General features: G+C 44.3%; 1 protein-coding gene across 2 annotated transcripts in view; it reads right to left on the bottom strand.

Moving 5' to 3' along the window:
- The window catches only part of lmx1bb (LIM homeobox transcription factor 1, beta b), a gene marked incomplete at its 5' end in the record, with an annotated part of 45,104 nt that overhangs the window by 19,234 nt on the left and 1,197 nt on the right, over positions 1-24,673 (bottom strand). For both annotated transcript variants that reach the window (XM_080003239.1, XM_080003238.1), the window contains one exon: positions 24,469-24,655. In XM_080003239.1, the coding sequence (XP_079859365.1) occupies positions 24,469-24,655 (187 nt within the window). The remainder of the gene's footprint in view (positions 1-24,468; positions 24,656-24,673) is intronic.

Here is a 24,673-nt window from a genome sequence, read left to right as displayed (position 1 = left end):
AAACAGTTAAGTGTGGCAATGCGGGGTTGCGAAGTTGAGTGGATTTAAAATGCTTTTGGCAGCACTTTTAATATCAAAGAGAAGCCTTATGATGGACGACCTGATGCATCATTTGAGCACGGAATCACAATGACGGTAGCTTTTTGTGTTTCCCCGACAAAGGACACAGTGTGTGACTCACGACACGCAGCTGCAGGAGCGAGACATTGTGACGTGTGCGGATAATGATTCAAGAATTACATATGCATCAGAGGTCGACTTGAAACACTGCTAAATAAAGATGTCCAGCTGGATTCTGCTTGTTTAGACATTTAAATCAATGCATACACAAGTTAGAAAACAAAGAAAAACTGTGTTATCTTCTTCTGGTATATTGCTGTTTCTTGTACATCCCCATTCCATTTGAAAAATGTGGGTATTTGCCCTAATTATACAGTATTATCAGCCGGCTTTAAAAAGCGGTGGTTTGCGGTCCCGATGTTGCTAATACAATTATTTGGAGCCCTACTTTATCTTAGGCAGAAAGAGGCTGACACAGTAGCACAAACTAATGTGATAAAAGCTTGGTGCATCATGCCTTGATTCAAGAACTTTAAAGGTAACTGTCTATGACAAGGTAATAATGCCTCATGCAAAAGGCTGGCCTGTAAATTGGTTAGTTAGGGCATGATGGATGAGGGGGAGCCTAACCTTATTTCCAATAGTGCCTCTTGATTTCTAGAGCTGAGGATAATGAAGTTGATTTAATTAGACTGTCCCTCATCTATTTAAGAGTGGGTGGAATCTGACCCTGTGTGTGTAGTCCTAAAATAGCCAATACCGCAAAACATATGAAGATATTTAAACAGAGTCTTCAAATTAGCCATTTTGGATGGTGGGGACATATATATTTGAAGAGCAGGTGCATCAAGCAATATTCCCTTGGAAACTGCATGGATCGATTCAATACTCTAACTTAATTTGTAACACTTTTTCAAAATGTGTGTTATATGTAAAAACAAACTGCTATCCAACAAGAGTTGAGGAGCTGGGAGCGAGGATTAGGAGGGAGCTATAAAGGTCCAATTAAAGTAGTGATTCATCATCAGATTATTAATGGTGCTTATGAGGGTTCTCTGCTGTATTGGTAATGGGCCGCTTGGCCTATCTCCCCTCAACCCTCTTGGTAGACCTGCTTCTTACACTGCCAAGGTAATCTCTTTAAGGGCCAAGGAGATCCAGCTCGCTGTTCCCCAAAAGGCACCAGGGTGGCTCCTGAAGCCTGCTCTCTGTGCGTCGCTTCACAGGCTTGACAACTCTCATTATAGCTCCAACTTTTCTAAGCTTCACCTCAGAGAAAAAGGAAAAAATAAAAAATAAAACTCTGCTCAACTTGATCATTCTGACAGCCCCTGGTGTTGTGTTTGTCATACTCTGACTAATCGGCCGGGCTCGCAAGAGCAGGGGAAATGAGGAGAAGTGGTGCAAAATCGGTCTTGTATTGAGATTGATATCTGTAGTAGCCGGCTCCATTTGGCTTCAGGCTTTGATGATGTTTACGGGTAAAACATCTCAGAAATCAGCCATTGCTACGGCATATCTTGGGAGGACATACTTATCATTGACAGTCCATCTCGTAATGCCCCTGGTAAATTTGGCAGCAAGCACCACAATACACAGCTCATAGATGCTTAGGTAGCCAATCCACCGCAGATCCAATTACTTGTAATACACACTTCAGTTTATCTCACTCCTAGTCATTATCTAAATTGCCGACATATTAGTAGGCTACCTGCTTGAGAACTGTGTGTGTTTCTCTTTGTCTCCTAATGGGGCCCAAAGGGAGTGTTGTTTTGTAAGTAAACCTCTGTAGACTGTGAAGGAATGGGCTTTATAACCATTTTATTCCAAAATGGAGGCGCACGGGAGCACCGAACCCTCCACCATTATGCACTGAACGCATCTGTCACGACACCGTGAGTGGTAGAATCAGGAGATTAATTATGTGATTGTGGGAAAAGCTGCCCAGCCCACAGTCAGAGTGGTCCCTCATTACATTACTCCAGTCTCCAGAGGAACCCAATTGACTCCAGAACAAACCAGGCACCTTCAGCCCAGCACCGAGGCGTCCACAGCCGATTTACCCCCATTGAGAACCGACAGTTATTAACAGTTGTTAATAGTTTGTTTTTTGTTCCACTCCTTGCATGATCTTGACACCATTTTTACGAGATCGTTTTTCTACATGCTAGTGAATATTTAGCCCTATAATTCCAATAATTTATTAATAGACATACATTAATAGACATAATAAACATACTAAACTGTACCTCTGAGGGCAGCATTTTGTGAATTTTATATATATAAAAAATATATAGATAGCTGTTTTTAAACTAAAACAAAGCAACATTTGAGCTGATTATCCCAGACACTGACAATAGAGTAAATAAAATAGATAAATTAACCCTTTTTTTTTAAATAATTGTAGGATTGTATTCAGATTGCTTTCATGGTCCATTCTGACCTGTTAAGTTACATTCATGTTTTTCAGCGATGAGCAAACATGTGCCAGCATTGAGAGCGTCCTCGCCCACGCCTCCAGAGCTGAAGACCAGTCACACCTTGCGTCATTCAAATGAAGTCGGCGCAAGTGAAATGTAACGGTGACACTGACCATTCCTCCGACAGCCGTATATGCAATTGCAAAACAGGTGAGGCTGAAATGTCTCATCCATAGGGACGTTCACAAGCAATAACACGCCATATGAGAGACAGACAGCTAGATTGAATAGAGAGACAGCTAGACAGGCAGAGATCAAGTCCAATCCCGCTCCAGTCATCTGGCTGCATGTTCACAGGTCAGGCTTAGCTAATCTAATTCCTGGGCTTTCCCACAAAAAAAAAAAAAAAAACAGCCAAGTGCCACTCAAGAGAAGTGGCAGGCAGAGAGTGGGGTTGAGGAGTGGATGTGGAGAGGCGACTTGAATAATTATAAATCAGGGAGCTTAACCTTCTGGGGAGTTAATTTGAAGAGCACTGGGGATAGGGGAATGGGACTCTTTATTTCCCTGGGGTGCCCCTAATGCCATTGTGTGGGAATGGAGAGATCAGGACACACAGCAATATCGTGTCTGTTAGCCGCCATATGACGAGCTGACCCCACCGCCAGGCTCACAATCACACCTGCCGTCATCAGGGCTAATTTGTTAAACATATCAATAGCGCTCCGCCGGCCCTTTCTCCGCCACGCCAGGCCATTGACTCAGCCACGACGCTGAGTGACAACAAACTCCCCCGCAGCTTGGTGGCAACAGGCGCGTCACGCACAGCCTCAATGGACACTGGAAATACAAACAAAACTAGATCTGCTACCTTAGACAAAAAAGGGAATAACTTTCATAAATATTCAACTTACAAAAATATAATATAAATGCAGTATTTAATAAATAGATAAATGAGTAGATAAATTACAACATATAATGAATTACAATTGCGTTTCTCCATCATCTCCCACATATACAGTAAGCGAGTGAAAGGTAGAAGATGGGAGAGAGAGAGAGAGAGAGAAGGGAGAAGAAAAAGAGGGGATAAAGACACAAACCGAGGGTTAGATAAATCACAGCTTGCGAAGAAATGATACTCCGCAGCCCTTGGCTCTGTGAGGGCCGCGAGCTGGAATTCTTTTATTCTGGAGCGGGGGCTTCTGACCGTGGCTCTTCCCCCCCTCTCTCCCTCTCTCTATCTCGCTCTCTGGGTGACTCCCCTGTCGTGTTTGCAGAGGGCCCTTGTTGTGTTTCTGTGGCGGCGTCCTGGCCGTGTGGCAGGGCAGACGTCAACATCTGGATCCAGTTTGCTGGGATCAGCTTTTGCCAAAGGGGGGGATCTCAGCACTTTGATTCCTCCTCCCGCGGCCGGCTCTAATTGTCATCTCTCATTATGCCGTCCAAGGTGCAGGGATGAATCAAAAACTATTACATCGAGATGACATTTCTGTCTCCGTGCGAAATCCTCCTCGGTCTCCTCTCCCCCTCTGTTGCCGCGCGCTGATAACAATGATGAATTAGATATGTGTGTGTGTTATTTTTTTTAAATCCATCACCGGAACACAAACATTTCTTAATTCTGGTCGTACAATGAAGATTTGGCCGAGACAGATTGAGGATCCTCCTTGTGGGAGACCGGGGAGTGTCTTCCCAAAGTACAGGGAGAGAGAGCGTTGCGGTTGATTTAATGACAATCAAAGATGGAATCTTACTTTCCAGGAATATTTTTGGGAAAGTCTGGGTTCTTAATCAGCAGTACTGTAAGTGATGTTGGTTTTACTGCAGTAAAATAAAATTTACATTTGTAAAGAAAAATGTGTAACAAAAAATGTCATATGGATGGGGATGTATTATGGGTAATATTTCAACAATTTATAGCTTGTGGAGAGTTGGATAATTATAGCAGGGAGTGGACTGTGTAATACAGACCTACTTTTGACTTGTTTGGAGGGCTGCCACACTATAAATAAATCAGTAAAGCATCAAAAATGGCCCTGCTCTGTTTCTGTTTGTTGTCTTCTGTTTGTTATCCTGTAACCGTACCTGCATGACTGCAGAGTAATAAAAGAAAATAATCATAAAAACAAAATGATGACAAAACACTACATGATAGTACAAATGGAATGCATGTAATGCTATCGCTGTTAATTCATTTTGCAGCCAATACAAAATGCACTAAAATGTCAGTAGTAATACTATTATTACTGCTAGTGATGGGAATATATAGTTTGTGCTTTCAGCTCAAAGCCTCGTCTAGTCCAGCCCATAATCTGCCTAGTAATGACAGCTATGTGGCGGTGGATGTGATGAGGCTAGAGAACAGGTTATGTTAATCTGGAGATGCCGAACGGCGGAATCTGCTTTCATATTTTGTTCGTGCTTGTTTTGTAACCAAATTAAACCGTGAGACACACACACACATTGTGTGTGTGTGTGTGTGTGGGGGGGGGGGTGTTTATGCATGTTTATGCATGCATTAATTGAGCGTGTACTGTATACAGTATGCATTGAGTAATTTTCTGCTTGTGTGTTCATGTTTGTGTGCACATATGTACGTGTGTGTGTGTGTGTGTGTGTGTGTGTGTGTGTGTGTGTGTGTGTGTGTGTGTGTGTGTGTGTGTGTGTGTGTGTGTGTACATCTGTCAGAAAGACATGGCCTGCTCACTACCCCGAAAGTGGAATGTACATTGCTGTCTGCTCTCCGTGACACATGACATGGCTTGTGGGTCAGGCTGCATTCTACTGCGAAAGGCGTGATGAAAGATCACTCAATCATTTTTCAAAGCGATAAGTAAAAGTTTCTCTTAATTCAGCCAAAAATGAGACTGGTAAGCTCTGAGAAAGAGGGCAACGGGAGCAGGACGTAGCTTCCCACAATTACGACCCAAAACCGAAAGAGCTTCAGTGTCATGTACCACTGCATTCAGAGCAATACGGAAGGGTTCAAAATGAGGCGAAAAGATGTGTATCAGCCTCGTCTTTCTTACAGCGCTTTGACTGTGCCGTTTGTAGCGGCCGTCACTCGCTCATCACTGGAAAAATGGCCCATTTTCTCCCTTTTGTATGTCGGGCCTACCATCAGATTAAGCAGGCTCTGATTTCAGCACTAATTGTACACGTCTACTTAAGAGGCTGACAGCTTGGCGAATGAGGAAGCTTGCAGGGCTCTGTAGCACGACACTCATCCATCACAGCCTAACCGATTGCATCCCTCTGAAGGCTCAACACGCTAACACCATTAGCTCTACTGCTGGGCATCTAACTAGCACATCACTCACACAGCTACATGCTAACAGCATTACAGATAATGCTGCCCCTCTAACTAACACATCCGTCATAGAGCCAGAAATCCTACGGCTCTGCTAAAGCCAACAGAACCGCGGTGTCTCTCGGAGACAATCACCCAGCAACCCAGTAACATTTGTTGCTCGGTTGCTAATGCCGTTATTTGTCTCTCAGAACAATGAACGCCACTGAAAGAAAGTTGTTGTTATCCCTCTCTTCCCTGCCCACACACAAGATAGGCGTAGGTTTGGTTAAATATACATGCTTCTATGACGGGAGCTATTCAAATCCTATTACAATTTCATATTTCTCCGGCATGGTACACCACCAGAATGATTTTTAATTAGAACCAAAATCAGTGAAAAGAATGGGGCAGAGCGACAATAAATAGAGGAATGCATTCATCCATGGGATGATTCCCGGGCTTTATTTAAGATCTGTGCCAATGTGCTAACAGCATTAATGAAGTTATAAAGAATTATGAGGGGAAATCAAATTTGCCTCGCCACTTGAGCGCCAGTAAAATGCCAAACAATAAACTACCAGATTGCAAATTAGATCAGTAAAAATATCAAACACATTGCGGTGGAGGAAAATCCATAATTGCGTTTAGCGCCTGGCCTCTCCTGGGGGAAGAGACACTAAAGATCATCAGCAGGGCTACACGGGGGTCGCTATTGACAGAGAGCTAAAAATCGACAGGCTAACTAAATAAACACTCCAGGCTCCATTAAATATTCAACGGCTGAGATTTGACAGTCGAGCGTGCCTGCCCGCGTTTCGCTTCCCTCTGTTTGCAGCACATCTTCCTCCGTCCCCACGTCCACCCCCAGCCCTCCCATCGTACCCACACCCTTCTCCTCAGCACCTCCCCACTCCTCCCCCCACGCGACTCTTGACAGCAATAAATGATGTGGTGCCTGAGGGCACTGCTCCAGTGGGAGACCTGGGAGGATGGAGCAGGAGAGCAAAAGAAATAAAGGGGAGACAGCCTATGACCAATGGCCATTAACCGAGGGCTGAGGCAGGGTCCTGTGACATTCACTGGCACCCCGTCCTCTGAGGTGCGCATACGCACCCGCACACGTGCACATTGAGCCAGTCTGAGAAAATCTCGGTCCAAAGTGTCTCACTTCTAACTCTTCGTCATTGTTTTATAACCTACCGAAAGAGGAAAATAAAATAATTTTCCTAATTTATTCACAGCTGAATAATTTAGCCTTTCTGTTTAAAGCAAGACTGGCACCTCGACTGTGTGATGGAGCAACAACACGCGCCCACGGAGAAAAAAAAACCTCCTGTCGCCTCCCGATGAGATCGTCTGCATTCATCTGCTGCGGCGAGGAGCGGAGCGGAGTTATGCAAATGAGAGATGACAGTATTATTGTGTGAGGAATATCAATGGAGTAATTACTGTTCCATGTCGGGCTATTGGACCTCCACCGCCGCACCGAGCCAAGGCGCTTCATTTCTCAGCCGTCCTCTCGGGGGAGAGATGAGCGGCGGGCTCCCGAGAGCAGAGCTAATAATGGCAGCTCGGATACGGGCAGAGCTTAGACGAGCCCCGGGGTCCTGAGCCGCAGACTGCTAAACGTTGCGGGTGTCTCATGAGAGCCCCCCAGCAAAGATGAAATGATTAAAAACAACACAAAAAAAAAAAACCAACCTGCACAACTGACACCCAAGCTGACTGACAACCTGACCTGCCATCTACAACTCTTTGTGTGGTCGGTCAGATCGCCGGCGCTCGCTTCAATCAAAGCAGCCGGTGACCTTTTAACACGAGCCGGAGACCTGACAGTGATTCTTATTAGAGAGTTTGGAAAGATTAAAATACAAATAAATGAAAACAAGCAAACGATCAAAAATAGCAACACAATGAGATGAGATTTTCCTGTTATCTAATTACAAGAAATGTGATTCACAGAGCAAATAACGCCATAAAACACGATTACACGAGATTAGGGCTTTTGTTTTGAATAGAGAAAGTGATAGAGGTGTTGATTCACCCCAGGAGCTAAGTGTTTCAATAACAATAACAATAACAATAACAATAACTATATATATATATATATATATATATATATATATATATATATATATATATATATACATATACATATATATATATATATATATATATAATTACAGTGATGATTCCGACTCTTATTGCGAACACATCTTGGCAGCCGTCCAAGGAGCGAACCGCTTTGCCGTGTAGTGTTTGATCAAACTTAAAACTCTAATTTGTCAGCGGCGTTAAGCAAAGCACTCCTCTCGCCGTTAATCAGAGTGCGAGAGCAGCAACTGCCTGCAGAGTTGTAGTATGTCACCTTCATCATCTTTTACAGGTGAGGGATTGACTAATAAATAAAAAAGGTAAGGGGGCAAAGGTTCACTGGATGGGAGCGAGGCAACGCAAAGGGAAGGCTGGTACGGGCCCCGAGGCCGTGAATTAACATACCAAGCGACGGGAATGTTTCTCCCACACAAGTTCACAAAAAGAAGCAAGGCATGGGGGGCGGGCGGCTCGAAAGTTCGAAGCTCGAAAACTCCCACTGCATTCGGCAAATTTGTAATGTGCATCATTTCCTTTTCTCAACGTGTAGAACTTGTGTAGCCCACAGTGACAGATGGAACCTTATCGCTCCATAGTCCTAAATAAGCAATTATCTGCGGTGTGGCGTGATCACAGGAGAGCAGTGAGGGCGAACGGGGCACTCCGAGGCTGCACTTGTACCTTCACGCCATTCATTTCCAGGTCAGGTGCACCTCTCGCCGTGTCCAGACACCTCATAGATCATGCGGGCTGCGACCAGCTTATCTTCATACTTATCTCACAAGTAATAATTCCCACTTAAAGCTGTAGCCCTGCGGCAGATGACTAGAAGCAACAGGATCTGCAGGCCCCAGTGGTGCAGCCCTTGCCTCAATCCCCTCCTCTGTGTTAGTCAATACTACCAAAAGCCATTCCCCCGCTATAGCTAACCACTGAAAGTGCTCATTTAGAGCCTGCCCAAAAAGAGAGGAAAAAAAAAGTATACATATATACTTTTTTTTTCAACGACAATTTAAATATATTGACTTTATTGCAAATGTAAACATCATCACAAATAATTACGTACAAACGATTTTATTTCCCTATGGTATAAAAGGGCAAAATGATTTTTTTTTTCTTGTTTTTTATTATTAACTTTAACCCCTTGAGGGACGACGGCTGAAACTGTCAAGTCAATAAAGCTCTTGACAAGCGCCGGGAAATGTGCGTTCTGAGCACCCAAGCGGAGGGACAGAGCTGGAGAGTACACAACGCCTTTTGTCTGACATTTAAATGCTCGACTCATTTGCTCATACGCTTCATCGCAAAAACCTGCGAATGCATGAAGAGGGGGAAAGTTGTCAAACGTCATTTTCCTTCAGTCGGCATGCTATTGCAAACCATGGAGACGGTGAAGAAAAACATTTTGCAACAGCAGTGAAAAAGAAAATCTCTGCCCCCTTTTAAACTGCTCTTGTGTTTTGTTGTCGTCGTGTTGTTTTTTTTCTTCAAGTGGCCCATTTTCCTTCTCTTTCTTCACGACTGTTTTTTTTTTTTATTCCCAACCGGCGATAAAGAATACAGACAGAAATTTGCCTCTCCGGGACACGGTTTCTCAAGGCCATAAATCGGATCGTACAACTAATCAGCGAAACTGGACATTTTGTTTGTTTTTCCTGCTTCCTTACTCGGAATCTTTTTGAACAAAGCTTTGATCCTGCTCACCTTATGTATCCTCACCGTAAACACTTACCCTCTGATGACACTTTAATCACCCGGAGGTTTTATGTCAGGCATCTGCACGGAAGTGCGGCAACAGATAAATTCACCAGTGGCGAGGGCACAGAGTTCGACTGGCTCTCCGGGTGGAGTGTTTAAGACCGCTGTACCGCACCGTGACACGGCAATTTGTGGCCGTTGTGGTCTGCCGCATTGGAAGACCTGTTAAACCAGCGCGCGATAATAATAATAATCATAATAATAATAATATACAGTCATATTATGTCAGATCTAACTATCCCTTCGCATATTATTGACGAAGCATTCGAGTATCATCCCCATTGTCATCATCGTAATGTGACATATTAATTAAAAAATGTGCCACATTGCAACTGACTACCGAGCTACTATTAAATATTTTATGGAATGGTAGCCCTGAAGATTTATTTTTAAATAACTTTTGTCTCTATATAATAAAGTAAAATGTATTTCTATAGCCCTTAATCACAGCACAAGGCCGCAGTTCACATACTGTAGAAGTCAATGGAATCCCCTAGTTTTAACTCCCCACCCCAGCAATAAACATACACAGCATATCCAGATACTGTATATACCCAATATATAGTATCATGATAATGATTGAAGACACACAGTATTCCTCGATATATACAGATAATCAAGACTTTATGTAAGCACTTCATTTAAAAACGCGCGCACACACACACACACACACACACAGACACACACCAAACCGTTGCCCAGAACCACCGGAGAACATAATGTTATGCAAAATACGACACACATCAGTCGAGCAGAAGACCACAGGAATTGTTTATCACTGTGAATTGGAGTGACTAATCAGAAGCAGCCGCTCACTTCTGAACCTGTGCGACTGGAGATGTTTGCTCATACCACACTGAGACGCGTGCCACGGCATGACCTTTCCCGCTCTCCACTGCTCTCCTTTCACTCTCCTTTCACGCTCCTCTATTCTCCGCTGCCCTCTCTTCTTCTCCCCTCTCCTCTCCTCTCCTCTCTCCTCTCTTCTTCCCAGCTCATTGCAGCCTGATTTCCAGGGGGATACTGTGATGTTCCTCCTCTCCCAGTTAAAATACAAACATGCCGTGCCGTGGGGCACAGTAAGTGGGGAACCATGCCTTACTCAAGACAAATGTTCCCTTTCGTCTTGGTCTATTTATCCTCTCCCTAATCTTAATAATTAGCAGATAATGCATATTTCTTTCTTCCTCTCAGCCATAAGTTCATGCTTGCATATATCAAACAAATAATGACAGTAAATAAAAATACGAAAAACAACAATGTATAACCAGAGAGAAGGTAATGAAATGTGATTGCTGGGCAAAGTAAGAGTTTCCATTAGCATTTGCCAAAGTACCATTAAATGTTATGGGCACATCAAGGCTCGCAGAGCAAGTTGGTCAGCACAGTGGGAGTATGACATCTTACACTGTGCAGGGCCCCATTCTGGACCATGCAGACAGCTTCAAAAGAACTTAACCATCGGGAAGAAAACGTCTGTGGGCCTTAACCACAGGGCCAAGAGGCACTCAAAAGTGCAGATAAATGTTGAGCACAGTACCCCGTTGGAATGGAGTGTACGGGCTCATGGGCTGGTTTTCGCTACACAACAATGCTTAAGCGTGAACAATGCTTAAGCGCGAACAATGCAACGCTGTTGAGCATGTTCGCAGACACACGCAGAACAGCGCTTGTGACATGCTGCAGTAGATGTCATGGCGGCAGAGGTGATGGAGCTCTGCCGCCCATGAGGGATGTTTCCAAGGCATTCGAATGCTTGTCACTGCAGTTTATTACTTCCTTGAAATATCTGCAGGAGAGGAGCTGTTGAGCAAAAAGAAAACTGTTTAAGAGCTGGGGGTGTAAATCTCTTTTAATGCCTCTGATCCCTGCGTTAGTGCTGCTTCCAAAGAAACCACTCGCTGTTTCGTCTTCCCTACGGTTCCCTCATTACGCATCGTCTGGGAGAGATGGCTACGCTTTTTTTTTTTTTATACATCGCCTCCTCAAATATTGCAAACTATAAGTGGTTTTCTAAGTTATAACTGCAGGGGCCGTCTCTGCCAAGACTCTGTCGCATGTGCTCATTTTTTATTATATTATTTTAATGTCGCTGCTAAGTGAGAGCAAGTCACGCCACAGAACTGAAAAAGCAGTGTGTTTTTTTTTTTTACCTTAATGGTTAATCGTGTGCATTTATGAAGTTCCTCCACATACTGCCGTGATCCTCTGCAAAACCTATTTTTGACACGAGAAAAATGAATGTTTTGGTATTTCTTTTCTTGTTATTATGGGTTTTTTCAGTGAATCTATATTTTGACAGTGAATCCTGAAGCTCCGGGTACTCCCCCAGGTTAGGTAAGTTCCTGGTGGGATGTTTTTGTGTGGAGAGGCCTCCTCTCTCTCTTATCTTTCTGTCATCTCTGTGGGGCGGCAGGGCACGACTCCCTCTCTGGCTCCAGAACCACAGGCTTCAGCCTGGTTGGCGGACCACTGCTCTGCTCTAGACGGACCCCTTTGGGGGGCGGGGTGTTTAGGTTGTGTCAGAGTTTATTAGAGCCAAAATGTGTTTAAAAAAAAATGCTGTGCGAAATAGAAAATCTGGTAAATGTGTGTGTGGTGGGGTGTTGCTGTATTTAGATGGATGTAGTGTGTTTTTTACTTCAGAGGACAGTATAGCAATGACTCATGACCAAAGATTGGGATGACACAGTTGTCAGTGTCTGCACGTACAGAGCATATGTACATAGTAATTATCTCAAAATGGCATCCCATAAGAGCCTTGACATGACAAATCATTTTTTGGGCGCTTTTACCAAGAGTAATAACCACAATTTAGTATACACGAGGGCAGATCTATTGGTGAGATATCAAAAAATGTGAAAATAATTACAGGCCTACAATCTTTAAGAGACATACATAGAGGGGGAGAGAGGAGAGGGAGAGAGAGAGTAAAGGTGTGTGTGTGTGTGTGTGTGTGTGCGTGGGGGGGGGGTTACTCATTCCAATGTATAAGTTGTGATGAAGCCAAAACCTTTAATAAAATCATGAATGGCAGCATGTGTGTAGATAGTGCCTCGGTTAGAAATACTCAGGGGAATAAGAAAAGCATGTGCCATGCACTGAGGCCTTGAGTCCAAACTCCATGCATGAGCAAGGGAAATGATAATCAGGACCCAAACTAATGTAATTACAATATTCTTTGTAAAGGTCAATCATGTTTCCAACCACTGTCTTTGAAGACAATAGCTCTGCCAAGAAGCACAAATGTGATGTTTCATGTTTTTCAAAGTTGCCTTCGGGCTTTGTTGGTCTCAAATGCATCCAAAGGATATTTTGGTGGGAATGCTGAGAAAATAATATCTAGAACCTGAAGAATTCTGAATACAAAAGGTATTTTACGACTTTGCATGATCATTTTTATAGTATGTATAGGCCAGGCTGTGACCCTTGTGACCCCCGCCTGCTGCCTGGCTTCTGGTTAGTGTAAGCAGCAACCAGCTGAAAGCTACCAGAGGCCTTCATGTGTATACAGTATGTTATGTTTCCAAGGAAAGATGGACCAATTAATCTGATTATGGCCACAAATCCTCCAACATGTGTATGCCTGTCTGTGACCATGTGCGGTACAGATGTGTGTGTGTATGAGTGTGTGTACCTGTGCACATGTCTTTAAATGTGTGTGTGTCAGAGTTTAATAGATGGATAGATACTGCAGATACTGTAGATAGATAGACAGACAGCCAGGCAGATAGATAGATAGATGGATAGATAGATAGATAGACAGACAGACAGACAGACAGGCAGGCAGGCAGGCAGGCAGGCAGGCAGGCAGACAGACAGACAGACATGCATTTTGTATCTATCAAATAGATAAATGACTGAAGAGCCATTAAGAAACACAAGTTACAAGGGAGCTGTGACTGTATGCAAATATTGGCTATGGGTGACTGGCCGTTCCTCAAAAGTCAGAAATTAACAGCTGAAAGTGCTTGAAATGAAATACTGGGCGAAATAGTAAACCATCTGTCAAAGCCTGCTCGGTCTGTTTGAAAACACAACACCGGAGCACTTAAGGGTTTTGAAACAGACCCTTTTCATTGGCACGGCTATGAATATGCCTATTCTGAAGGGCGAGTCCTTTCATTCGTAGCCCGGAGATCTGAGTCAGTCGCAGCTCTGTCTTCCGCCACGGCCACGTTATGGTGTTGTGCCACGGACTGTAGTGGACGGCCGAGGGAGTTGAGGGTCGGGCGAACGAGGAGCTGACAGACAGGGCCTGATACTGCGCTTCCACCACGGGCCAATCCCCAGCTAACCCCTGTGCTGACAGCCAGGATGTAGCACTCATCCACAGGCCACAGCCCAGGCTCTGGGGCCCAGGAAGGGAGCGAGTGAGGGGAGCGGAGAGGGAGACGGGCAGCCAGCTGATGATGGGGGAGTCGATGGGGGGGGTTGGGAAGGGGGTTGGTGGTGGTGGTTTGGGTGGCACGCATGGCTTTCTGGTTCCAGAACAGCGCAACTGAGAGGAGAATCCACAGACTGTGTCGCCTGCCAACAGCATGTCCGAGGCTTGGCAGAATGACAGACCCATTACACACACACACACACACACACACACACACACACACACACACACACACACACACACACACACACACACACACACACACACACACACACACATACACACACACACACACACACACACACACACAAATGCACACACAGATACAAGAAGGCACATACACACGCGCACACAGCTGCACACACAAAAGTACATTCACACAAGTATGCAGAATTATACTATCAGACAAACACAAAATGTAACACGCGAGTCAATGTGATTCAAACATATTAAGTGATTGCAAAAACACCGAGTTGAACATACTCTCTAAACCACGTACACTCAAAAAGCGCTCATGCTAAGCCTACATATTTCCTACAGCCTCATCTGCCTTCACTAGTGAAGAATGAATACATGTTAAGACAAAAATACCTAAGCGGGATTGACCATAATGTATTTTCACTGACACAGTGTATTTTTCAATGGCAGCCCTCGTTATGTAAAACATCACTCAGCTGTAATTGATAATGCTACAACAACAAAACTTTTTGGAGGTAGTTGTGAACCAAAGGCCTCAGCAGTCGCACCAGTCGCATTTGAGTGTAAATAAGTAATGTGCTGCGAGTCGGTGCCGACCAGAAGCCCAGCAGAGTGATGGAGGGCGAGGGGCCACCAGTGACCCCAGCTCCACGCTGCGTCGGGGCTCCGCTTGGAGCCCGAGAGCCGTCTCCCCAGCTGGGATCACAACAGCATTCTGCAGCTTGGGTTTCAGGGGGCTGGGGATGGCTCTCCCTGGTGTGCGGCAAGGCCTGCAGGGTATACAGGCAAGCCCTGTGGGGGCGAACATGAGGCAGACGGACACCTGGGGGTGGGAGGGGAGGCTGGGGGGCTGGGGGACCCACTCGCCCACTTGCTCTCCTCTCGGTAGGGGGTGGGGGGGGCGGTGACAAGCATAAAGACCGATTGGGGCTGCATCTGACCACAAGTTTTTCTTTCTTTAACTGCAGAGTTTTAGCTTAAAACCCACCAGGTCATAACTACAACTATTTGTTTTTCTAATGGGGCTTTCTGTTTTAGGCAGTCCATTCACAGAAGATGTACTGTGAAGGTATAGGGTTACACCAAACAATATGGGCTAAATATGTAGGAGCAGAGCAAACATCTCAGTTTTCACCTGCTGCTTTATCATCTCCCTATCAATTGAAACATCCATCTATAGGGTTAAAAAATATATTTTTGATAAATCTCCAAGTTTCAACCCCTTTATCCATCCATTTCATAGATGCAGTATCATTTTGCAGCGCCTGCGAGTCCTAAGCCACGGGATTTCCCAGGAAGACATATTGGGAGCTGCTTTCTGGGAAATATTACCGTCTGGCTGCAGCAGAACTAAGGTAAAACAGAGAAGGGAGGGGTCAGGGGGTGGGGCTGCTGCGTGAACGGACGAAGCAGCATCATTGGAGTCATGTCTCGTAATGACATTGCAACTCAGAGCACGGATCTCTCCACTGCAAGGCGCGTCATCTCAGCATGCAGAGCACGGCGATGATATCCCAGCACTCCAAGTGTGTGTTTGGGAGTGTATGTGAGTATGTGTGTTTTCAAAATGGGCAGTCAGCTTCTCCCCGCTCTGGTGCGCACACTCCCCTGTCATCGGCACTGCACTGCAGATCCTCCACATCTGCCTCGTCTTACAGTCGGTGAGCCTTTCCCCTGACCAGGCACCGCCCTCTCGCCCCTCACTCCTCCTCCACTCCCCCACCAAGATCGTCCAAATATTTCCTCTCGGTGCTTTTTGAAGCTTCCATGGGTCACGGGACCCAGAGCACAAATCATGCTGGCTTGCAGTGGGGGGGCTGTTCGGAGAGGACAGGAGTGAGTCAGCCGCGCAGAAACCGAATATGCACTGTTTTCATATAGGGGGGAGTTATTTTTCTTGCCAAGACAGCCATCACCAATCAGCACGCAGCTCTAAACAGAGTTCAGGGAGCTCTCACCGTGCGAGATGCTGTGCTGGCAGTTGACTTCAGCCATATTCCCCAGCAATGCATGGAGAGAGAGGGGGGGTGAGAGAGAGGGGGAGAGAGAAGAGAGAGAGAGAGAGAGAGAGAGAGAGAGAGAGAGAGAGACAGAGAGAGAGACAGAGAGACAGAGAGAGAGAGTGAGAGAGAGACAGAGAGAGACAGAGACAGAGACAGAGACAGAGAGAGTAAATTCAGAGAGCCTGACAGCCTACAGTGGTTACAGACAGGGGTTAGCCCCAACTACATAGCTCTGGGTTTTTGTTGATATATGGGAAAACCAAATCCCGCTCACAGTTTTCGCAAACAGACAAAGATGTTCGTTTTTACTTTGAAGAAATCACACTCACTGTCATTGTTTTTCTTTTTTTTTTGGCACTTTGTAACTGTGATCTTCCATGCTCTCCAAAGGTAAAGGTCTCACTTCCCCTACATCTAGTCATTTTATGCGCCAGCAAAAATAATACCAGTTATGAAGAAGTCTTCTAAGATGTAAGGAAATCAAGCAAAAAAAAACAGGTGTCGTCCCAAAAAATGTTTGCCAATATGGCCATTGAATTATTGAAAAAATGTGATACTATTTACTATCAAAATTTGATTGAACACATGCAAATTGGCCATGGTGGTGTTAGTGTGTGTGTGTGTGTGTGTGAGTGTGTGTGTGTGTGTGTGTGTGTGTGTGTGTGTGTGTGCTTGCGTGCGTGGGTGTGTGTGCGTAGTGGGGGTGACTGTGTGGGCAGAAATCTGCAGTGCTGGGTAAAGTAATCCCATTGGTCTCACTGCATCAGATCCGCAGTCTAACAGACTTCCAAGCAGTTGAATGAGTAAATAAAGTGCCTTGGGGGACGCCCGCTGGAGATGGATTACCACAAGGGAGCACACAAAGGAGGCCGAAGCCCCCGAAAACCTGCGTGAACCGCGGACAAAAGCGCTGGCCCGGCCTCGACCACGTAACTGGCAAACTTTATTAATCTCGTCCTAGACTCGGGCTCCTGCTGCCACACATCATACATCCACAGACGGATGTACGAGCAGGTACACACTCCACTATGACTTTGTGGGATAGTTTGACGTGTGTGTGTGTGTGTGTGTGTGTGTGTGTGTGTGTGTGTGTGTGTGTGTGTGTGTGTGTGTGTGTGTGTGTGTGTGTGTGTGTGTGTGTGTGTGTGTGTGTGTGTGTGACTTTTTGTATTGACGTTTCCGTGTGTGTTTCTGTGTGTGTGGTGAAGGCTTTGTGTCCATATCATGTGTTTGTATACGTATGTTAATTAACGTATGAACATATGTGTGGGTATGAGTGTGTAATTACGTGTGTTTGTGAGTGTATCGTTGAGCGTGTGCTTATATATATTGTGTGTGTGTGTGTTATGTGTGTGTGCGCGAGTGTGTGTGTATGGATCCGTTGGAGTGCATAGACCACATAAGATGCGTCTCATGCTCACTTGGCTGTGGAAACGGGGTCCGGAGGGGGACTAAGGGCCGTGGCATTCTGCAGCCCATCCCTCCCTGGGCCATTCTTCCCTCTTTCTGGGCTCGACACAAATAAAAGGATTAGGAGCCCCTGTTTCCGTCAGACCCTCCATTCAGGACAAAGCTCTGACCGGCTTAGTGTCACACTCAATGATAAAAGTGCAAATCTCTGTCAGTCACTTTGGGCAGGAATACCGGTGTTTGGGGGGCTAATCTCGTTTGATGACGATTAAAAAAGGGGTCAAAGACAAAGAAATGCGCTTTGTTATATCTCTACAAATACCTCCAGTAGCCCGGATCACACCAGACGCACCAATCTTTGGCTGTCTCTATGTCCAACCACTACAGGGTGGCAAAGCAGGACCTGCTAGCTCATAAGTAACTGTGAAACCTTGCGGTTGTTTAGCACCCAAAACAAAACAAAAGGAGAGACAGTGGAGAAAAGAGTCATGGGGAAAGGGAAAAGTAGAGTGAGGGAGAGGAAATTGGTAATGCGCACAGCAAAGTGTGCAGCGCACACACACACACACACACACACACACACACACACACACACACACACACACACACACACACACGCCCACGCACCCACCCACGTACCCACCCACACCCTGAAACAGCCCAGAATGTGGTGTAGTTAAATCCACGGCTATGCCCGGATTCCCACGTAGAGCTAGAATGTGTGAAGTGAGTGTGAGAGTGAGCCCTGGGCACACAACAGTCTGCGTACAGCACTTGCCATGGCGATGCCAGTCATCTGTAGTGTACATGCGAAAGTCCTACGTGTTAGAGAAACATTCCACAGTGGGGATCACATATACCCGGTGGGGGCCAGCACCGATACCACACGCCGGCGGCAGTGGCTGTGTCTCACTTTTCACACACACGTTCAACCGCGCTGCTCCTAGAACGACGGCGGACTATTTCCATGCTTGCTCCCTTTCAGAATGGGACAAACTGGGTCCGAAATAAATGTAATCTCATCAAACATTAGGATTTACTGTATAATTGTATGGTGAGTTTGCAACCATGTCAACCAACTTGCTCTAAATGATATTTTCAATGAGTATTTCTTCTACCACTAGAGCAGCAAAGGTCACCAAAAACATAAATCCATGTGAACAATATGGCTGGAAAAATAGAAGAATAAAATTGCTGATTGTATACATTTCTCAGCTGGCCACTTTAACAACCTCAAGCCCTGTTACAGTATTTCACAGATTTAGCCAAAAATCTAATTTGTAAATTGCATTTAATAGTTTGTGGCCGCCGTGCTTTTTTGTTATGAGGAGTCGTCACGCTGTGAAAATAAACCTGACGGCCGGGGGAACTCGGAGCCGCTGATGAAAATCCCAGTGTTGCCGAGAGCAGGGTTCTCCCTCTCTCTCTCTCTCTCTCTCTCTCTCTCTCTCTCTCTCTCCACCGTCGCTGATTAGCATTCCCCATTGACTGACACGTCCCACTGGCTGCCGAACAGTCGGCTTTAGGAGATGAGGTTAAATTGTGGCTACCAACAAATTGCATGGTTGAGTTGCTCTGCACCCCTCTGCTATCATGCAGTGTAATGTGAGCACACCAGGCAGATCCCTGTTCAGATCCTTCTCCTCCCTCTGCACTGCAGTTTCACCCCCCCTACACACACACACACACACACACATACACACACACACACACACACACACACACACACTTACACACACACACTCGCACAAAGCCACAGAGACCTCTTTCCACCAGTCTGCCCTCTAAAGTGGTGATGGGCATTACCGTGGCTGAGCCTCTGTGGCTTCCCAAAGCGTCCTGCAAAAATGCTTTGTGCTTCAACGGATGCTACACATGCACGCACGCACGCACACACATACACACACACACACACACACACACACACACACACACACACACACACACACACACATACCTAGGGCTGGGAAAATTATTTTACATCATTGTTGAGTGTTTTTCAGTGCTATGGTGTTCAGTGGTATTGGTATGTCATCATATTGGGATACTCAATTTTGCATATTTTGAAATTGCTGAAATTCTGAAACATTACTTTTGAGAATAATTTTGATTCTAATATCTAATATTTTTTTTTTATCATGGGGCTTTTAATATGTATGCTGGGTATGCATGATGATATTGTGTGAAATTCCCTGTAGTTACTATGCAAATACATTCTTCCATGTCAGCCACAGATACACAAAGAATGCTGCTCACCTGATTCCCCTCCCCCGTTAATCCTGCCATAACAACAAAACAAATTCATATGCACACGTAGACACACACACACACACACACACACACACACACACACACACCACAAATACAAACAAATATGAACATGCAAATCCATGTGGCTGCACGTAATTCATTCTGATGTAATGAAATTAGAACCTAAAATTTCACCCGATTTGAAGTAGAATGTCCAACGTCAACAAAACAAGTATTTCCCAATGCATATTAATAGCACACTTTTGAACTTTTTATGTGTACATGAACCCTGTTCAAAAAACGTGCAACAGCGGGCCATTCATGTGCTCAAATGCTGTGTAAAACGATCTGTTTTCAATCAAATATTTATCACCGCGAGTGACTGTGGGTGAAAACCTGGAAGTTCTTGTAGAGCGAATAGAAAATATAGTCGTTGATGCAAATAAATATCACTCCAATGAGTCTTTAATGGGCCTAGCTGTAACCTGGAGTAAACGCTCACCAAGGTATGAGATGACAGATGATGCATCCTCGAACGCTGCTGCGACAGGCCAAGCCATGTTGACATAAAACCCAATACTTCCTTACAAAGGAACGGGGCCAGCTCTAGCCAGCTCCTCGCCCAGCACTTAAAATCCCGGCAAGCTGAAGCAATATTATCCAGCTTAGTGTTGCTAACATTAGATTTGTGCCCCTGCATAGGTCCTTTTTCTTTTTGCCCGAGAGACTGAGGCTATAGACACCGTTTTTAGCCTTTTTAGGGTAGAATTATACACCGAGATACAAAATCCTGCAGCAATATACAAAAAAAGATGTGATTTGCGCTGACGTATTTCGTCGCGACAGGGTTTAGTCTTCAGTGAGCTGCTACGCTACAGGGCCGGTCTGACAATGGCAGCCATGTCCATTTTGTGCGTGCACGGGTGTTCATGGAGCGCCAGGCCACACGGGAGTGACCTCGGAGTGAGCAAAACACGCGGTGAGCTAACAGAGAACCTCAGCCGTCAGCATCTATTCAGGGTACCACTTCGGCGTCCCAAGCACAGCTAATTAAAAAACAACAATTTCACAGGAGGACACTCCTAACAGTTGTGAAAAGGCCCTCTCAGCACACCAGGGGATCGTCCAACACCGAGAATTACAAGGGGAGGGAGACAGGTTGAGGGAGCTCCGGTTTTATAGCTTCATCAGTGGCCTGTTTTTCTAATATTCACCCGACCAGGATTTGAAAGGAATTCTTTAAAGAACCAAATTTACAAAAAAAAAAATGGAAAAAGGAAACAGCACAGAACATTTTTGGATTGTTTAAAAATATAGCATTCCTAATTTTTTTTTTTTAGACAGAATTCAGCTTAATAGATAATATGAAAACATTGCTCGAAATGCAGTACACACTGTGTCAAATAGGTACATAATCTCAAAAATGGCTGCACTCACTGAATCAGTGAGGGTATTTGTTTTTAACAAGCAGAGCCATTAGATGGGTGTTGTCCAACACTTTGGTCAAGTGATAGCCTTATTACATGGCTCCCTTCGAACCATCTGCCTGGTTAAAGACAAGGTCCCTCTAGGGAGAGGATCTCCCTCCTTCTAATGATGTATAATTGACCTCCAAACACCGGGGCACAACAAACTCTCCAAGGGTGGTGTAATTCCATCTACACTTCTACATACCATCAGTCTGCTCATTCTCCCTGGGCTGCAGCCTTCCCATCCAGCTGAAAACTCAGCCCACTCGCCCATTTTCAGTCAAAATCTGCATCAAATAATATCTCAAGAGCCAGCACAAATATTGTTTTTTGACCAAGATTGTGAGATTTTAAGATTTGCTTTGCAAGAAATATGCCAATATCACAGCATCCGAAACAACTAAACCATAAAATATTAGGAATGATTTTAAAGAAACAGTTATAAAACAATACAATTTTTCCAATTTAACAATTAAAACAATTAAGAAAACATGGCGCCCTGGATAACATAAAAGAGACGAATATACAGGATGCAGGATAATAAAATCATATCTTGTTAATATATAATTACGCTTTAAAGAGCCTGTTGTATTGAACTGTGCTGGTGGGAGTTTTACCAGTCAGCCACAAAATTGTTTTGCCTGTCTGCACATAAAACTGTGCCAAAGGTGTGAAAAAAAAGAATGCTTGCCAATTCCATGATTTATTGTAGCAAGCTCGAGCTGATTACGGGTCATGAATCAGTTTCTGTAGGAATGTAATTAGGTACGTAGACCTCTGTAAGGCAAGGTGCACTCTTCACAGCCCAAAGCAGTTTGTGGGCTGACAAATGCACCTTAAATGGGTGTCATAAAAGTCAAAAAGGTGCCAATTACATCCTTAAGTATCCCATCAATGCAAATGAAATAAACAAATAAAGGGATGCATTTGTTTAGGTGATGTGAGAGCTTCCAGCTATAGCATGTGGAGGTGGGATGCAGGGGAGGAGAGAAGAATTAAAAGATGGAACGTGTGATGAATAACGGTGCCAGAGAAACACACGGCGCCTGGTGGCTTGCTGTTTTTGGCATGGACACTCAGACTTGCCACACATCCGCGCACAAAAAAATTCAAAGCAGCAGAAGAAGAAAAAGCAAATATAAATGCTGGGAGTTTTTTTTCATGCAATGCCAAATATAGCATTTGTTGAAGTTCGATCACAGTGAAGTACAAATCAGATATATCAAAATGCGGTGAGCCTTTGGGCCTTTTATCTTCATTTATTTTCCTGTTGAGTGTTTTTCTTTATTTACACAGACACACACATGCACGCACGCAGGCACGCACGCATGCACGCATGCACGCACGCACACACACACACACACACACACGCACACACACACACACACACACACATAGACACACACACACACACACACACATACACGCACACACAAACACACACTAAACAAACTAAACAACAAAAATGTCTGAATTGAGTGTGTTAAAAGAGGCAGAAAAAGAAGAGATCCCTCTCCCTGCTGGACTGCCTCCACTAAGCTGTGAAGCCGTGGTATCCCCTAGTAACTGCAATGAATTTCCTATTGTTATCAACTGACTACACTGCTGTCACAGAGCCGGCTGAATGGAACGCATGGCAATAGATGTAACTCATTGTGGGTTGCAAGGTATCTAGCAGAGAGCCATAATGTCCTGGTAATCGAAGGAGAATTGTTCAAAAGCCTTGACACAAAAAGCTGAAAATTTAGTGACAAGCATGAAAACCAGCCCTGCAATGAGAAACATAGGGCACTGCAGGGTCTGCACAGTCTACATGGCAACCCTCACCATTTTGCCCTCACTCACTGTCTGTGCCTTTATATTTTCATGTTGTTTTGCTGGTCCATGCTTTATGATATTTTTTTTATTTATCTATTCTAATTTTAGAATACAATTTAATTTTTTTTCTGTTTGGATTCTGCATCCCTAGCTCATTAGAGTTGCAAAATAATATCAGTGTCATTGTTATCAACTTACATTCGACTACTACAATATTGTGGAATGCAGACATTTCTGATACAAAATAATGGTAGTAATAATAATGATGATAATAATAATAATAACAATAACAATAATAATAATGATAATAATAATAATAATAATGATAAGAAGAAGAAGAAGAAGAAGAAGACGAAGAAGAAGAAGAAGAATGATAATAAATATAATAATCCCTTGCCTAATTTTCCCGTAAAATGACACGAGTGTTAATAAGGGTGAATTAATTTCCAGGAGACTTAACTTATAATAAATAATACGACTCTAATTAGAGCCGGGTGAAATTGCGTGTTGGCGCGCGCGCGTGAACTTGTAGGGTTTTTTTTGGCGTGAATTATTGGTAATCCTTATAAATGACTGTTAATTATTGTTAAACTTTTATTTTATTACTAACTCGTCTTCGACAGGTTAGGCCCAATCCCCCACTTTATAACAATGTATTTGTATTCATATAAACTGTCAAACTGTTAACGCATACGCCGCATGCAGAAATATCAATAAAGATAAATTGAAAGAACAATAATAAACAAACAAATAAATAAATAAATACGTTTTAATTTAATTCTACCAAAATGAATATATAAATATAATAATTAAACCAAAACCCTTATACCCAAAATAAATGCAAACTGGGTTGAAGAGAATTGCCCTCTGTTTAAATTCTTCATCTTAAAAAAAAAAAGGAAAAACGGGTGTTGTATTCTCGGGACTAAATTAACATTTATAAATTGAAATTGAAATTCAATTCAACAAAACATTTTAACGCCGTTGTCATTATCGATAAGAGACGCATAATATATTGGCTAAATCCAGTGGAATTCCTATTTAACGGCAAAAACGCCTGCACATCCTCTGTTGTCGTTGAGATATAAATCCAGTCAACAAAATGAAAAAAAAATGGAAATATCGTGGCAATGATAATGGGAATAAATGAAAAGACGAGAGATAATAGTCACTGTGGGCCTGATCGCGCACCAGCGTGGAGATAAGGCCCCAAACCAGCGGCAGCCATGGAGGAATGTGCTGGTTCTGAAGCCAAGCGGCTTGACATGTATTTCTATATACTTTACTGTATATAATGCATGGTGCTTACTGTTGGTAGTCGTGCTTGCAGTAGAGTTTCCTCTCTCTGAAGTAGCAGCTGGTGGTGAGGGGCTGCTGGCACACCGTGCACTGCAGACACTCCTCATGCCAGGACGAGTCGTTCACCCGCATCAAGAAGCGGTCCGAGATGGGGCGCTGGCAGCCCTCGCACACCGCCGGGTGGTGGCACTCGGTCCCTGGAAGGCAGGGGGATG

Source organism: Zeus faber (assembly GCF_960531495.2).
Source record: "Zeus faber genome assembly, chromosome: 7".
Classification (NCBI taxonomy): domain Eukaryota; kingdom Metazoa; phylum Chordata; class Actinopteri; order Zeiformes; family Zeidae; genus Zeus; species Zeus faber.
The sequence above is the reverse complement of the archived record's forward strand: the minus strand, read 5'-3'. Positions and strand labels throughout refer to the sequence as shown.